General features: G+C 43.7%; 1 protein-coding gene across 1 annotated transcript in view; it reads left to right on the top strand.

Annotated features, from left to right (window-relative positions):
• ARHGAP35 (Rho GTPase activating protein 35) overlaps positions 1 to 17,366 on the top strand; it is a 151,552-nt gene that overhangs the window by 49,302 nt on the left and 84,884 nt on the right. Inside the window, exon 2 of the mRNA XM_066373841.1 lies at positions 8,214 to 12,084. Within this exon, the coding sequence (XP_066229938.1) occupies positions 8,407 to 12,084 (3,678 nt within the window). The 5' untranslated portion in view covers positions 8,214 to 8,406. The remainder of the gene's footprint in view (positions 1 to 8,213; positions 12,085 to 17,366) is intronic.

Raw genomic sequence — 17,366 nt, forward strand, 5'->3', positions numbered from 1 at the left:
TCTGCCCTTCTCATCTTCTACCTCCCACGTATGAAAACTGTTTCAGTCAGTCTGTCCCAAAACATGTCAGGTGCTTTTCCATCTTGGTCACCGTCATTCTTGCCCTTTCATGTTTTTAGGCGTGGGCCATCTCTCCAAGCCCTGCCAATCTTTTATGTACCAATTCAAATTTTACTTCGGCTCTGACACCTTTCCCAGCCACCCAGTCCTGAACCTCCTCCTTGCTCTGCATCCAGGAAATGGTCTATGCCATTTATTGTCTTGCAGTTTAGCTGTTTTGTTTTTTAAGTAAAAGTATTACATCTCAAGTAAATTATAAGATTCTTATCAGCAAGAACAGTGCACCGTTTTTTGTTTCATTACATCATCTTAACTATAAATCTCTATTTGATTTTAATGGACAGCTCGGTTCTAAATTCTAAAGATTAGAAGTAAGAGTAGTGCAAAAATGCATACCCCTTTGAAATATCATGAAGGAAGGAGAGAGTTTAGCTGCTTTGTTACTGGGCCATCAGTTCTGTTCAGTAGTAGAGGCTGTGTTGTGCTTGTTGAGTTTGATGTCATTTCATAAGACGCTTCTCATGTGGTGAAGAATAAAGGGTATTGCTTTGCATTCCAACATAAGTCACATAGAGGAAATGCAGACTGTCAGTCAGGTTCATCAAGATTATAGTTCCTCTTTACAGCTGAGTAGTATCCTAGTGTCATTTGTGCACATCGCTGACAGGTTTTATAAATTCATCTGGAGTTCACAAATGAATGAATTGGATGAATAAGGACCTTGGACTCCACTTCCAACTTTTCTTTAGTGTGTCTAACATTTTAAAAAGAAAAGCAGATGAAAACTGTAAGAAAATTGAGTGTTTATTGATATGAAAAGGGAAACATTGAGACTTTATTTTTTTTTTTTTTACAGAGACAGAGAGTCAGAGAGAGGGATAGAAAGGGACAGACAGGCATGGAGAGATGAGAAGCATCAATCATTAGTTTTTCGTTGTGCATTGCAACACCTTAGTTGTTCATTGATTGCTTTCTCATATGTTCCTTGACCGCGGGCCTTCAGCAGACCGAGTAACTCCTTGCTGGAGCCAGCGACCTTGGGTCCAAGCTGGTGAGCTTTTGTTCAAACCAGATAAGCCCGCTCTCAAGCTGGCGACTTTGGGGTCTCAAACCTGGGTCTTCAGCATCCCAGTCCGACGCTCTATCCACTGCGCCACCGCCTGGTCAGGCAAACATTGAGACTTTAGAGAATATTTTGTTTAAACTCAGCAGTTCAGTAGACCAGAATAGTATTCTCCTTTTACTTGCGCTGTTATAATCCATCCTTCCTGGCTCATTTGGAAAGGAGATTCCTCTAGAACAGGGGTCCCCAAACTACGGCCCGCGGGCCGCATGCGGCCCCCTGAGGCCATTTATCTGGCCCCCGCCGCACTTCCGGAAGGGGCACCTCTTTCATTGGGGGTCAGTGAGAGAGCGACGCAAAGCGTGGCCTCGCTCACATACAGTACTACTTCCGTTGACGTGGGACACGTGTCACGGCTCCGGAAGCGCGTCATATCACTTGTTACGGCTAGTAGTGACAAATATGGACCGGACATTGACCATCTCATTAGCCAAAAGCAGGCCCATAGTTCCCATTGAAATACTGGTCAGTTTGTTGATTTAAATTTACTTGTTCTTTATTTTAAATATTGTATTTGTTCCCATTTTGTTTACTTTAAAATAAGATATGTGCAGTGTGCATAGGGATTTGTTCCTAGTGTTTTTTATAGTCCGGCCCTCCAGTGGTCTGAGGGACAGTGAACTGGCCGCCTGTGTAAAAAGCTTGGGGACCCCTGCTCTGGAAGGTTCTCCTTTAGGAGTCTCTCTTACAGGGAAAATGTTTCTAGTTAGAGCCCTTCCTTTTGTTTTTCCTCTCTCTCCTGTAGCTCTGAATCTTATAGCTACTTAATGCAAAACATTTTAACCAGCTGCTGATGGCAATTCATAGCTTTGAAAACCCATTCAGAAATTTAAGGCGTTGAGAAGTATGAGGTATTGGGAGGTTTAGAAAGCGCTTTTCTTTCTGTTACAGTGCCTAGTTCCATTCCTTTCCCTTATTGGGAAAGCAAGTATTTTCTTCCTTTGATAGAGGCTTCCTATGAAATTAATTTCCTTATTATGTTATTAATGTTATATAATTATTATATTATTATATATTGTATAATTATAGTATCATTAGTTTGGTGGTTTTCTATATATGGTTATTTGGAAATAAATACATTATCAGAATTTGTTGACTGCTCTTATAGGGAGAGGTGGTAGTTTTGGTTATGGATAATGCAGGTGGACCTGTGTCTTTATCACGGAGCTCTCCAGATCACAGAGCCCAGAAACATTTCCTCTTTTTTTTTTTGTATTTTTTTATTTCTGAAGCTGGAAACGGGGATAGACAGTCAGACAGACTCCCGCATGCCCCCGACCGGGATCCACCTTGCACGCCCACCAGGGGGCGACGCTCTGCCCACCAGGGGGCGATGCTCTGCCCCTCCTGGGCGTTGCTCTGTCGTGACCAGAGCCACTCTAGTGCCTGGGGCAGAGCCAAGGAGCCATCCCCAGCGCCCGGGGCCATCTTTGCTCCAATGGAGCCTCGACTGCGGGAGGGGAAGAGAGAGACAGAGAGGAAGGAGAGGGGGAGGGGTGGAGAAGCAGATGGGGCTTCTCCTGTGTGCCCTGGCCGGGAATCGAACCCGGGACTTCTGCACGCCAGACCAACGCTCTACCACTGAGCCAACCGGCCAGGGCCGAAACATTTCCTCTTGTGGGGGAGCATGAGGTTGCAGGGTGGGTGGGTGAAACATACTGAGAGATGTTGACACTATGCACTGTAGCAGCCAATAGTAATGCTGGGTCACAGTGGCATTTCTGTGTCCTGTGAAATGTGCACTATCTTGGGAATGTTACTACTTCTTGCCCTGGGTGTAGAGATGTGAAAGAGGAGAACACTCTCCCCCTGCCTTCCCAGTGAGGCGACATGTGAGGAGCTGGTGGCAGGTTCTAAAAATGCTCTCATATGTTTGCATTGTCTTTTTGTGACATATTTGTGACAGAATTGAAAACACTCCTGAATTCTTTCCCTTTCTGCAGTAGTTGACTTATGGCATAAAACTAAGTGTTAGGTTCTGTGTTTCTGTTTTTCTTAATACAAGTAGCTCTGTAGAGCTCAAAGATGGAGTTACTGTTTTAAAAGATACTCTCCCCACCCGGCTGTAACCCTTCGGTTTTAAAAGGATTTGTATTGGCATATTATTAGAATAGACATTCAGCTTTTGCTGTTTGAGATACTTATTAAGAACACAGGTTCCCATCAGATTTAAATTAAAGATGTTGCAAAGTCTTGGAAGTGCTTTTTGTTTTTTACTTTCTGTTTCTTTGTGGCCTTCAGATCATTAAATTTAGTGACTCAGCTAATTTTTTTTTGCTCACCTCTTAGAAAAGTTGAATGTTTGTGATCAAGCACTTAAGGTTATTTCCTTTAAACCAAGTGTTTGAGACGTTTTAAGGTTTAAAATAGTCTTTGTTTACAGTGTAATTCAGTGCAGTTGAGGAACTAGTAAAACTGCATTATCCTGACATCAAAGACAAACATATAAGAAAAGCATATTTATACCAGGAAACCTATTAGATTTCTAACGAGTGGAAAGTTATCAGGTGTCCAAAAATTAATCATTCCCCTGCCAGGGTTTTGTTTTTTTGTGTTTTGTGTGTGTGTGTGTGTGAGAGAGTCAGATAGGGAGAGGCAGGAAGGCAGAGAGATGAGCAGCGTCAATTCTTCCTTGGGACTCCTTAGTTATTCATTGATTGCTTTCTCATATATGCCTTGACGGGGGGGGGGGGGGGGGGGGGAGGCTGCCTCCAGCAGACCAAGTAACCCCTTGCTCGAGCCAGCGACCTTGGGTCCAAGCTGGTGAGCCCGTGCTCACACCAGATGAGCCTGTGCTCAAGCTGGCGACCTCGGGGTCTCGAACCCGGGTCCTCCGCGTCCCTGTCCGACACTCTATCCACTGTGCCACCTCCTGGTCAGGCTGTTTTTAGCCTTTTTTTTTTTTTTTTTTTTTTTTTTACAGAGACAGAGAGTGAGTCAGAGAGAGGAATAGACAGGGACAGACAGGAATGGAGAGAGATGAAAAGCATCAATCATTAGTTTTTCATTGCGCATTGCAACACCTTAGTTGTTCATTGATTGCTTTCTCATATGTGCCTTGACCGTGGGCCTTCAGCAGACCGAGTAACCCCTTGCTGGAGCCAGGGACCTTGGGTCCAAGCTGGTGAGCTTTTGCTCAAACCAGATGAGCCTGCGCTTAAGCTGGCGACCTCTGGGTCTCGAACCTGGGTCCTCCGCATCCCAGTCTGACGCTCTATGCACTGTGCCACCGCCTGGTCAGGCTGTTTTTAGCTTTTTAAAGTCAGCATTCTGGGTATAAAATATGAGTGACTATACAATTTTGAGTGGAGAATGTTGCCTTTTCTTTAGCTTCTTTCAAATAACTGAGACTTTGGCTTGAATGAACTAAATAGAGTACATGCCATTTAAAAAAATGTAACTGAACAGGAGTTGAATGGATAATAAATAAATACATTTTGGTTTATAGTCCAGTTCAAAATTGAGCTAATATCTTTATTTCTTGATGTTTAAATGCAGGTTGGGTTGTGTTTTCCTGAGATTTCTGTAAAGGGAGATTACTCGGCCCACTTTACAGAGAGTAAATGGACTGATGTGCCAGGTGTGGGCAGCAGTCACCCATGTCAAGTTGCGTTCCAAGATTGGTCAAGTGGGTGGCCTTGAGTCCTGCCAGACCCTGGTGCTGTCACTGCAGCACCCTTGACTTCCTGAAACTTCACTCCCATTTCCGTCTGAGATTCTTTTGAACCTCAGTCTCCTTCTGGGTCGAAACAAAGCAATGTGCAGAAGCACACTTAGATTTTGTTCAGAGCTTTACTTTTCAGGTATTTCAGAGGATGTGTGTAAACATGCTTCATTTAGATAATTCTTATTACAGTTTTACTTAGGTAAGCAATATGCTAGGTGGGTGGGTTGGGGAAGGTTTGTTTTGTCTCTCCCATGGATGTCTGCTTGCTCCTGTTGAAGTCAGGAACTTGGCTTGTTTAGGACCATTGTCACTAGATAGGTTATCCAGAGGTGGTTGCTCACAGTCACTGAGATTTCTCTTTTGAAAATGGTCACACAATTTTTACATACCACATCTAGCCACATTTCGTTTCCATAGAAGGTTTGCCTTTCTGGGTTATGAAAAGAAGATACAGTTAGGTTATTTAGGAAAGGTCTGTGAAGTTATCATAGGGGACAATTGTACTCCCCTATTCATTGCCCCCTTGTCTCAGTCAGAATAACATGTGGTGGTCTGGCTTCCTGTGATATTTCTTATGAGGTAGGCCATAAAAACATATTAAGGTTGCGAAGATACTGGGTTCCTACTAGACATAAATGAGATTCAAAAGAAAATTTGCTCTGTTTGTTTATTTTAAATTCTCCTCTTTGGAAGATCTCAGGAGACTCTTCATTTAGTTGCAGGTTCAGCAGTTGCAAAGTATTTTGCACGTATTTGTGTGTCTGAGGTGGACAACAGTGCAGAGTAAATAGTGTAGCCGGAATACCTGTAAAGGCATCAAAAACTACATGTTTGACTTATTTTAGTTGGAAAACTGCTAAAGACTAAAAGACGTCATAACATTGCACTGCTTCATCTACTCAAATTTTAGGTCCTACAACAAGCCATTTTTTAGCCACAGTCTGTGCTTTCATAACCTTTGGAGAAAAATCCAAACTCTTGGCCCTGGCTGATTGGCTTAGTGGTAGAACGTTGGCCTGGCATGTGGATGTCCCAGGTTCGATTCCTGGCCAGGGCACACAGTGCCCATCTGCTTATCCACCCCTCCCCCTCTCACTTCTCTCTCTTTCCCCTCTTCCTCTCCTGCAGCCATTGCTTGATTGGAGCGAGTTGGCCCTGGGTGCTGAAGATGGCTCCGTGGCCTCCACCTCAGGCGCTAAAAAATGGTTCCAGTTGCAATGGAGCAACACCCTAGATGGGCATAGTATCACCCCCTAGCGGGTTTGCTAGGTGGATCCGGTCAGGGTGCATGCAAGGAGTCTGTCTCTGCCTCTCCTCCTCTCACTAAAAAAAAAGAAAAAGAAAAAAAAATCCAAACTCTTTAGAAGTGGCTTAAGCACTTGCAAATGCATCTCACCTCTGTCCTTCCCCCACACACTTTGTTTCAGCTGGCTGCTCCATTTTTTTTTTTTGGGGGGGGGGGGTGTCCTTACACATTTCGTTCCATCTATTTCAGGTCACCTGAGATGGAACTTCCTTCAGAAAGGCTTTCCTGAATCTAAAAGGCTGGGTGTGGGGACTCTTTAATATGATCTAAGAGTCTTTCACTTATTCACTTTTTCAGAAAGTATTTGTCAAGCACGGGGTCATAGGCTGAGGATGCAGAAGTGAACAAGACGGGTGGGTCTTGTCCTCACAGAGCGTACGTTCTTGTCAGGGTAACCACCCCATATTCACACCCTTAAAAAAACCTTTTATTTGGAAAGAATTACAGACTTGTAGAAAGTTGCAAAAATTAAAATAGCACAAAGAAATATCATATATACTTTGCCCAAATTCACATATTGTGACTATTTTACCTCATCTGGGTTCTCACTCTCTCTATATGTACCTAATTTTTTTTCTGGACCAGTCATATGCGTTATGGCCTTTCCCCCCTAAATATTTCATGTATTTCCTAAGAGTGGGGCCATTCTCTCTCATGATAGTAATGAACTTTATAAATTTACATTGATAAACTGCTTTTATCTAATATTCCATTATAGTCTAGTGTTGTTAATTGATCCAGTAATGTACTGTGTAGCATCCCCCGCCCCCACCTATGGTGCAGAATTTAGTCTAGGGTCAGGTAATTGCATTTAGTTATGATGTCTCTTTAGTCTCCCTTAATCTATCATGTTTATATAACTATTCTTTGTCAGTTATGACATTGATATATTTTTTAACAGAATCTTGTTCATTTTGTGTTTGTCTGATGATGTTTCCTTGTGATTAGGGTGAAGTAATGGATTCTAGACCATCATACTGCATAGTGATGTGTCCTCGTGGGGAAGCGCATGATGTCCTTCTAGTCCTCTTTGGTGATCATTTTCATTACCAAGTCAAAGTGCTGCCCAATTTCTCCACTATATAGTTAGTGGGTTTTTTTTATTCTGTCCCTTGCAAGTAATAAGTAGTATTTCAGAGGATACGTCCACATATTCTGCTCCTCATCAGAATCTCCCCCTAGATTTAGCATCAAGTGATGATTCTTGTCTGATCTATTATTATGATCTAAAAGTTTCTATTTTTTGCAATGGGTTATAATTTGTTACTATACTTAACTATTTTTGTGCTCAGTCCCAGATTTAACATGCTCCTGTATTCTTTTTATTCTTAATTATTTATTGAGAGATGGGAGGCAGAGACAGACTCCCGCATGCACCTTGACCAGAATACACTCGCAAACCCCCTAGAGGGCAATGCTCTGCCCATCTGGGACTGCTTCTCTGTTGTTTGACAAGTGAGCTAGTTTAGCACCTGATGTGAAGCCATGGAACCATCCTCAGCGCCCAGAGCCAAATTGCTCAACCATTCAAGCCATGGCTGTGGGAGGGGAGGAGAGAGAAAAAGGGAGGGGTGGGGAAGCAGGTGGCCACTTCTTCTCTGTGCCATGACCAGGAATCAAACCTGGGACTTCCACATGCCAGACTGACACTCTACCACTGAGTCAACTGGCCAGGGCCAGGCTCCTGTATTCTTGTGAGGTGATCTATCATTTTTTTTTGAGCTCTTTCTTTCTTGCACAGCAAGTTGTTCCAGGCTCATCTTGTACCACCCCTGCCCTATCCCAGGAATCAGCCATTTTTCCATTTTTTTATCACTTAGCAAACTGCTTGCTTATGTTTATTGCTCTGTTAGATGACATTTTTCCTCTCTGAGGGTACGTTGATGTCAGTCTTATTCATTTGTACATCTTCACCCAGCATTAGGCCTGGCACATTCACTGTTTACTGTAAATACTTGTTGAATAAGAAAATCAATTTTTGCTATAGTTCAGTTCTTATAATTGAGTTCCAAAATGATGATGCTAATGGGTTTTCTTTCCCCCCTCCCTGCATTTAGGAAGAAATGTTGCTTATTTGGCGATGAGAAGTGGCAAAAACTGACCTCGTACTGGTATACAAACACTATGGGACCTGACACGTTTGCTGCATGGGCAGCCGGCCCCCACTGATAATGTTAGGAAACCACTGGGTCCACTGGAAGGCACTAATCTGATCTCGGAAGTGGCTGATTGTGGCAGGATGTTTCGACGATGATGATGGCAAGAAAGCAAGATGTCCGCATTCCCACCTACAACATCAGTGTGGTGGGATTGTCTGGGACTGAGAAGGAGAAGGGCCAGTGTGGCATTGGGAAGTCTTGTCTGTGTAATCGCTTCGTGCGCCCAAGTGCTGATGAATTTCACTTGGACCATACCTCTGTCCTCAGCACCAGTGACTTTGGTGGGCGAGTGGTCAATAATGATCACTTTCTATACTGGGGAGAAGTTAGCCGATCCCTGGAGGATTGCGTGGAATGTAAGATGCATATTGTGGAGCAGACTGAATTCATTGATGATCAGACTTTTCAGCCTCATCGAAGCACTGCCCTGCAGCCCTATATCAAGAGAGCTGCTGCAACCAAGCTTGCATCAGCTGAAAAACTCATGTACTTTTGCACTGACCAGCTGGGGCTGGAGCAGGACTTTGAGCAGAAACAAATGCCGGATGGAAAGCTGCTAATTGATGGTTTTCTTCTTGGTATTGATGTTAGCAGGGGCATGAATAGGAACTTTGATGACCAGCTCAAGTTTGTCTCCAATCTCTACAATCAGCTTGCAAAAACAAAAAAGCCCATAGTGGTGGTCTTGACTAAGTGTGATGAGGGCGTTGAGCGGTACATTAGAGATGCACATACTTTTGCCTTAAGCAAAAAGAACCTCCAGGTTGTGGAGACCTCAGCAAGATCCAACGTAAATGTGGACTTGGCTTTCAGCACCTTAGTGCAACTCATTGATAAAAGTCGGGGAAAGACAAAAATCATTCCTTACTTTGAAGCTCTCAAGCAGCAGAGTCAGCAGATAGCTACAGCAAAAGACAAATACGAGTGGCTGGTAAGTCGCATTGTGAAAAACCACAATGAGAATTGGCTAAGTATCAGCCGAAAAATGCAGGCCTCTCCTGAGTACCAGGACTATGTCTACCTGGAAGGGACTCAGAAAGCCAGAAAGCTGTTTCTTCAGCACATCCACCGCCTCAAGCATGAGCATATTGAACGCAGAAGGAAGCTGTACCTGGCAGCCCTGCCATTAGCTTTTGAAGCTCTTATACCCAATCTAGATGAAATAGACCACCTAAGCTGCATAAAAGCCAAAAAGCTCTTGGAGACCAAGCCAGAATTCTTGAAGTGGTTTGTTGTGCTTGAGGAGACCCCATGGGATGCCACCAGCCACATTGACAACATGGAGAATGAGCGGATTCCCTTTGATTTAATGGATACGGTCCCTGCAGAACAGCTGTATGAGGCCCACTTAGAGAAACTACGAAATGAGAGGAAAAGAGCTGAGATGAGAAGGGCATTTAAAGAAAACCTGGAGACCTCGCCTTTTATAACTCCTGGAAAGCCTTGGGAAGAGGCCCGTAGTTTCATCATGAATGAAGATTTCTACCAGTGGCTGGAAGAATCTGTGTACATGGATATCTATGGCAAACACCAAAAGCAAATTATAGACCGAGCAAAGGAAGAGTTTCAAGAGCTGCTTGTGGAATATTCCGAATTGTTCTATGAACTGGAGCTGGATGCAAAGCCCAGCAAGGAGAAGATGGGGGTCATTCAGGATGTTCTGGGGGAGGAACAGCGATTTAAAGCATTACAGAAGCTCCAAGCAGAGCGCGATGCCCTTATTCTGAAACACATTCATTTTGTGTACCACCCAACAAAGGAAACGTGTCCTAGCTGCCCAGCTTGTGTGGATGCTAAGATTGAGCACTTGATTAGTTCTCGGTTTATCCGGCCATCTGACCGGAATCAGAAAAATTCACTCTCTGACCCTAACATTGATAGAATCAACTTGGTTATCTTGGGCAAAGATGGTCTTGCCCGAGAGTTGGCCAATGAGATTCGAGCTCTTTGTACAAATGATGACAAATATGTGATAGATGGTAAAATGTATGAGCTTTCCCTGAGACCAATAGAAGGGAATGTCAGGCTTCCTGTGAACTCCTTCCAGACGCCAACATTTCAGCCCCATGGATGTCTCTGCCTTTACAATTCTAAGGAATCTCTGTCTTACGTGGTGGAGAGTATAGAGAAGAGTCGAGAGTCCACACTTGGCAGGCGAGATAATCATTTAGTCCATCTCCCCCTGACCTTAATTTTGGTTAACAAGAGAGGAGACACCAGTGGAGAGACCCTGCATAGTTTAATACAACAGGGTCAACAGATAGCTAGCAAACTTCAGTGTGTCTTTCTGGACCCTGCTTCTGCTGGCATTGGTTATGGACGCAACATTAACGAAAAGCAAATCAGTCAAGTTTTGAAAGGACTCCTGGACTCGAAGCGTAACTTAAACCTGGTCAGTTCTACTGCTAGCATCAAAGATCTGGCTGATGTGGACCTGCGAATTGTCATGTGTCTGATGTGTGGAGATCCTTTTAGTGCAGATGACATACTTTTTCCTGTCCTTCAGTCCCAATCCTGTAAATCTTCCCATTGTGGAAGCAACAACTCTGTTTTACTTGAATTACCAATCGGACTACACAAGAAGCGCATTGAACTGTCTATTCTTTCATACCATTCCTCCTTTAGCATTAGAAAAAGCCGGTTGGTTCATGGGTACATTGTTTTTTATTCAGCCAAACGTAAGGCCTCCTTGGCTATGTTACGTGCCTTTCTTTGTGAAGTGCAGGATATTATCCCCATTCAGCTGGTAGCACTCACTGATGGCGCTATAGATGTCCTGGACAATGACTTAAGTCGGGAACAGCTGACCGAGGGGGAGGAGATTGCTCAAGAAATTGATGGCAGGTTCACAAGCATCCCCTGTAGCCAACCCCAGCATAAACTTGAGCTGTTCCATCCGTTTTTTAAAGATGTGGTAGAGAAGAAGAACATAATCGAGGCTACTCATATGTACGATAACGTTGCCGAGGCCTGTAGCACCACAGAAGAGGTCTTTAACTCCCCTCGGGCGGGCTCTCCACTTTGCAACTCTAACCTGCAGGATTCGGAAGAGGACATTGAGCCCCCTTCTTACAGCCTATTTCGAGAAGACATGCCATCCCTGTCCAAAGACCATTCTAAGCTCTCTATGGAACTGGAGGGAAACGACGGGCTGTCTTTCATCATGAGCAACTTTGAGAGTAAACTGAACAACAAAGTACCTCCACCAGTCAAACCAAAGCCTCCTATCCATTTTGAAATTACAAAGGGGGATCTGTCTTACTTAGACCAAGGCCATAGGGATGGACAGAGGAAGTCTGTGTCTTCTAGCACCTGGCTGCCTCCAGATGGGTTCGATCCTTCTGATTACGCCGAACCCATGGATGCTGTGGTCAAGCCAAGGAATGAAGAAGAAAACATATACTCAGTGCCCCACGACAGTACTCAAGGCAAGATCATCACCATTCGGAATATCAACAAAGCCCAGTCTAATGGCAGTGGGAATGGTTCCGACAGTGAAATGGACACCAGCTCTCTAGAGCGAGGCCGCAAAGTATCTATGGTGAGCAAGCCAGTGCTCTACAGGACAAGATGCAGCCGGCTGGGGAGGTTTGCTAGTTACCGAACCAGCTTCAGCGTGGGGAGCGATGATGAGCTGGGGCCCATCCGGAAGAAAGAGGAGGACCAGGCATCCCAAGGTTATAAAGGGGACAATGCTGTCATTCCGTATGAAACAGATGAAGACCCAAGAAGGAGGAATATTCTTCGCAGTCTAAGAAGAAACACTAAGGTAAGATGCCAGTTTAGAAATGAGTCATAGAGTCTCAGTGTAAGTTGATTGATGATGATGATTTTCAAGGACAACTTACTCTGGCAAAAATCTAGTATGTATGTTTTTACTCTTTGTTTGACTTAGCATAAAAAAGTAAGCAGTGTTTCTGATAGTTACTACTGGCGGCTCTCAGTAGTAAGGACCTTGGACAGACAACTGCAGTTGTCTTTGTTCAAAATGATAGCTTAAAACAAACAAAAAAAGATAGCCAATTAATTACAAAAATAAGCAGATAATTTTGAAGTTCTCAGTGTCCATACAGGTAGCCAAGCCAGTGACGATATGCTTGCTCTTCCTTCACTTAAACATCAGAATCCAAAATTGTGTGCCTATCTCACTGCGAAGCAGACAGTTCTTTTGTACATCTCTTACTTGCTCCTCTTTCCCATAAGGCTGCTGGACTGTAGGTTAGGAACAATTGATTTTTATTGGCACATACAAATCAGTAAGGGATCTTCAAGTATAAAATGAAAAATAAGGACCCTACCACTGCGAGTTCTAAACCAGTCCCATATTTGCAGCGTCAGAGGGGCAGGGTGGTGTCATTGTGTGTTCTGTTCTTTTCCCACTCTGAGCTGAATCTTAGTATCAGGCATTCTTTTCCTGTTTGATTTTCCCTCGGGTTGTTTTTCCACTTGGATTCCTTTATCTGTCTTCAGTATTTTGGTTTCCAAAGGTTAGTCTGTAGTGGACAGACCCCTTGAAAGCACGAAGCCAGAAAGTATCATGACCTGCTTTCCAGTATTTTTTTCTTAAAGCTCTCCTGTTGAGTGATACTGGGATCCAAACGTTTTGAACATTTTTGTCTCCCCTTCCTCCTCCATTTCCAGTGTTGCCAGAACATCTTATCTAAATGCTGACAGTTTTCTAATTTGTGGGGGTGTTAGCACACCTGGGAGTTAGGAAGGTGGCATGATAGCATACTGTGAATTATAACTATTTTTCTGACTTCTATATTTTTAATACCTGTTGAAAATAATGTTTTTGAACATATTCGCAAACAAACGATGCTTTAAAGAGCACACACTGGCTAGGTTCAGCAGAAAACAGCTGGCTCCAGTGAGCCTCTGAGACAGCTGCGTCCAGGCTGGTAATGAGCACTTTTTACCTTAGAGCTTTCTTACTCTGGCTTGCTGGGTCAGCACACAAGAAGCGATCGACTTCCTGTCTATATTAGTTATGTGGACCGCACCTCTTCAAGTCAAATAAAAATGATACCTCTGGCCCAAGAGCAATAGCGTGCCAGAAGTCAGTTTAGGAGTATCCTTCGGAAAGAGTAAAAGGTGACATTGTCTTTTCCTGTCTTGGAAAATGGTGCTTTGCAATGAGCGTACTGCTTTGTCATCTTAATGCAGAGATAAGCAAAGCCTTGATTCCCTTCCTGGATGAAGCAAACCTCCAATTAAAATTACTGCTATTGACACAGACTGACACTTGATTTACTGGAAAAGCAAGATACTATGGGCCCGGGGATGTCATGCCAACCCCTACACGGGAGGTGGGTGGGGGGATTGGCCTTTGATTTTTATTGGCATGACAAAGCAACAAGTATTTGAAGTGAAGGGGAGTACATGTTGGTGATGGAAAACATAATTAGTGCCTCCTGCCACTGGGGAAACTGCACAGATCCTTCTTGCCCAGACCTACGTGCCCAGTTGAGGCAGCAAGATCTATGAAGACTGTGAAAATAGGTGGTCTCTCTGGGGGACTGTGGCAGGCAGAACAGAAATCCCATATTGAAGGTGGTTAAGGTAGTGTAGTGTACCATTAGAAGCTCAGGCTCTGGAAGTGGGGTGGTAAATCCCAACTCTCCCACTTCCTCGCTGGGACTTTGGGCACATGACTCACCTCTCCACATCCATTCTGCAAAAGGGGAGAATGTAGTAGCACCTTATAGGGTTGTGGGGAATGGTATGAGATTATGCACAGAAAACACTGAGCATACTGCATGCTGAATAAGCATTAGTTTTGATATTTAACTAGACATTGAAGAATGAGGCACATAAGGACTGAAAGGTGGGGGAAAACATGTTTTATTTAAAGAAAGGAGAAAACTGGTCTGGTCTAGCTGTGTGCTTGGGGGACCAACATTGTCCCTCCCTTTTGTGTAAGTTTTAACCCTCTGTGTTACTTTAGCTGCTTTCTCAGCACTTACCCTAGCAACAACTCCAACAACAAAAAAAGCTATACTTTGGGTACCAAAGTGATGCGGAGAAAGAGAAATTGCTCAGCTTCTTGGCTCATTTGCTAGATTAGCTATTTACTGTAAAATTGGACTTGGAGTGAGGGACTCACTTTCATTTCTGCTAATGAAAGTGCAGGCTGTAGAGCTGACTGTCATTCTGGGTTCTTTTCCCAGCTGAACCATTTAGCAACCCACCCTCATAGTGGGAGCCTTCCGTACTCAACTGAATGAAATTGAAAATCTACGATTGCACTTCAGTGGGATTTATGAATAGATGCTTTGTCTGTAAAGAGTAGTTGTTGCACATGGTCTCTGTCTTCGAATGCCATGCGTTTGCAAAGAGGAGATCAGGACTGGCAGGGTCTTATTTTAAAGCCAAAAAATGGGCTGGGATGCCTTACTCCACAAAATGTGCCTTTTTGGCAAGTTCAAGTTGCTGAATTTAGTGTGTTTGACTATGGATTAAAGAGAACTCATTATTGGTTATTTACTCTTCTATCTTATGTGCTCTTATTTTTGTGTGAAAAAAAAAAGACAAAACAGAATGATAAAGAAAATCTTTCACTCACTGGAGCTACCACATGACAAGACAACCTATTGAAAAGCAAACCAATTCAATCATGCATTGTTTGGTCTATAAGGCACCAAGTAGCCAGTTTGACAGTGTGTGTGCCCGTCCCCCCGTCCCGTGTCCCCCCCCCCCCCCCCAGTGAATTGGCTTGTTTCATTGGATTCAGTGAATTGGCTGGTTGTTGTGGCTTTGTGTGGACACAGCGCTCATTTTGTGAGGCTTAGAGCTGAGTTAAAGTTTCTAGTGTGAATAAAAACCAGCTGGGGAATTGAGCTGCTCCCTCCCCAGGGAGGGATGTTGCATTTTGACAGACAAGCTTAATGGTATGAAATATGATCTCTTTGTAACCTACTCAGGAAAGACTCAGTGTGTGCTTCCAAAAGGCCAGTCCTACTCAATAAGCTGTGAGGCCAAGTAAATACCGTGGTCCTTAAAATGGGTGGGGGAACTGACTTGCTCTTGGATTTTCTGATTCCCGAATGAATTTTAACTTTTAAAAGCAATACTTTTGCTCCAAAGTTCATGCTCATTAATTCTTTTAGGAAGAAAACAATTCAGTGCATAGGCGTTTAGTGAGTTCTTGTGTTCATCTAGTTCAAGTCACTGAGAGGATGGATGTTAAACATGTACTTAAGTGCATTTTGAATGTTGGCAGAAGGGAGATACGGGGCACTGTGGAATTGTGTAGCAAGGAGTTTTTTGTTGTTGTTGTTTTGTTTTGTTTTTTACAGAGACAGAGGGAGAGTCAGAGAGGGATAGATAGGGACAGACAGACAGGAATGGAGAGAGATGAGAAGCATCAATCATCAAGTTTTTCGTTGCGACACCTTAGTTGTTCATTGATTGCTTTCCCATATGTGCCTTGACCGTGGGCCTTCAGTAGACCGAGTAACCCCTTGCTGGAGCCAGCGACCTTGGATCCAAGCTGGTGAGCTTTGCTCAAACCAGATGAGCCCGCGCTCAAGCTGGCGACCTCAGGTTCTTGAACCTGGGTCCTCCGCATCCCAGTTCGATGCTCAATCCACTGTGCCACCGCCTGGTCAGGTGTGTAGCAAGGAGTTTTAACCTCAACTAGTGTATCTGGGAAAGCCCCTCAAAGAAATGATATATAAAGCTGAGATCTGCAGTGTGAGGCTGGCAAATGCATTGGAGGTGGAGGTTTCATGGGGAGAGCGAGGTAGAACCAGGCCAAATAGCGGGGCTATGTATATCATGTGAATGGTTTTGTCCTTTGTTATATTTATTGAATATCTCCCTACTGTGTGCCAGGTACAGTACCAGGCTTTTATTTTATTTATTTTTTTAACAGAGACAGAGAGTCAGAGAGAAGGATAGATAGGGACAGACAGACAGGAATGGAGAGAGATGAGAAGCATCAATCATCAGTTTTTCGTTGCGACACCTTGGTTATTCATTGATTGCTCTTTCATATGTGCCTTGACAGTGGGTCTTCAGCAGACCAAGTAACCCGTTGCTCAAGCCAGCGACCTTAGGTCCAAGCTGGTGAGCTTTGCTCAAACCAGATGAGCCCGCGCTCAAGCTGGTGACCTCGGGGTCTCGAACCTGGGTCCTCCGCATCCCAGTCCAACGCTCTATCCACTGCGCCACCGCTTGGTCAGGCAGTACCAGGCATTTTCACATCATTTATGAAAATGATTTCTCTCATCAGTCTGAATGGAGTGATTTTTTTAAAGTCTGGCTTTTAAAGATGAGAAAACAGGCTCAGCGAGATTAAAAACACTATGCCCAAGTTACTGTAGTCGTTAAGTGGTGGAGCTGAGATTTTTGAAGCCTGGTCCACTTCCGGTGATTTTAGAATCTAGTCTACAAGTAAGAGGCTTATATTCAGTAGCCAGGCACACATTTGGACCACTCATTCAGTCCAGTCAATTTTTTCCTTTCAGACAGAGGACTTTGATTATTTTCTGAAAAATAATTTATTCCTCCACACTAGCTCCTAAGAACAGCATGGTGCTGTTTGTTTCTAGCTTTGGAGTCTAGTTGAGTAAAGGACAAAAAGGCATGGAGACACTGAAATAGCAACTGGAACTTGGAGGAATTGTTTTGAACTGGTGTCATTCGTTTCTCAGTTTATTTTAAGCCCAAAGCATTGCTGTAGTGTGTTTTGGTTACAAAAATAGGCTGTCTTTAACTATCTGCCTTAGTTTATTACAGTGCACCTGCTCTTAAAAATATATATTACAATAAACAACCCAAATCTATTTTCTTTCTTTCTTTTTTTTAAAAATATTTTTATTTATTGATTTTTTAGAGAGAGAGACAGAGAGAGAGAGAAGGGGGAGGAGCAGGAAGCATCAACTCCCATATGTGCCTTGACCAGGCAAGCCCAAGGTTTCGAACCGGCAACCTCAGTGTTCCAGGTCGACGCTTTATCCCACTGTGCCACCACAGGTCAGGCCCTATTTTCAAAGAACAGGGAAATTCTCTAATCTTCACTGAGCCAACCTTGTTCTCCCAACACGT

The sequence above is a fragment of the Saccopteryx leptura genome, chromosome 3 (assembly GCF_036850995.1).
Source record: "Saccopteryx leptura isolate mSacLep1 chromosome 3, mSacLep1_pri_phased_curated, whole genome shotgun sequence".
NCBI classification, from domain to species: domain Eukaryota; kingdom Metazoa; phylum Chordata; class Mammalia; order Chiroptera; family Emballonuridae; genus Saccopteryx; species Saccopteryx leptura.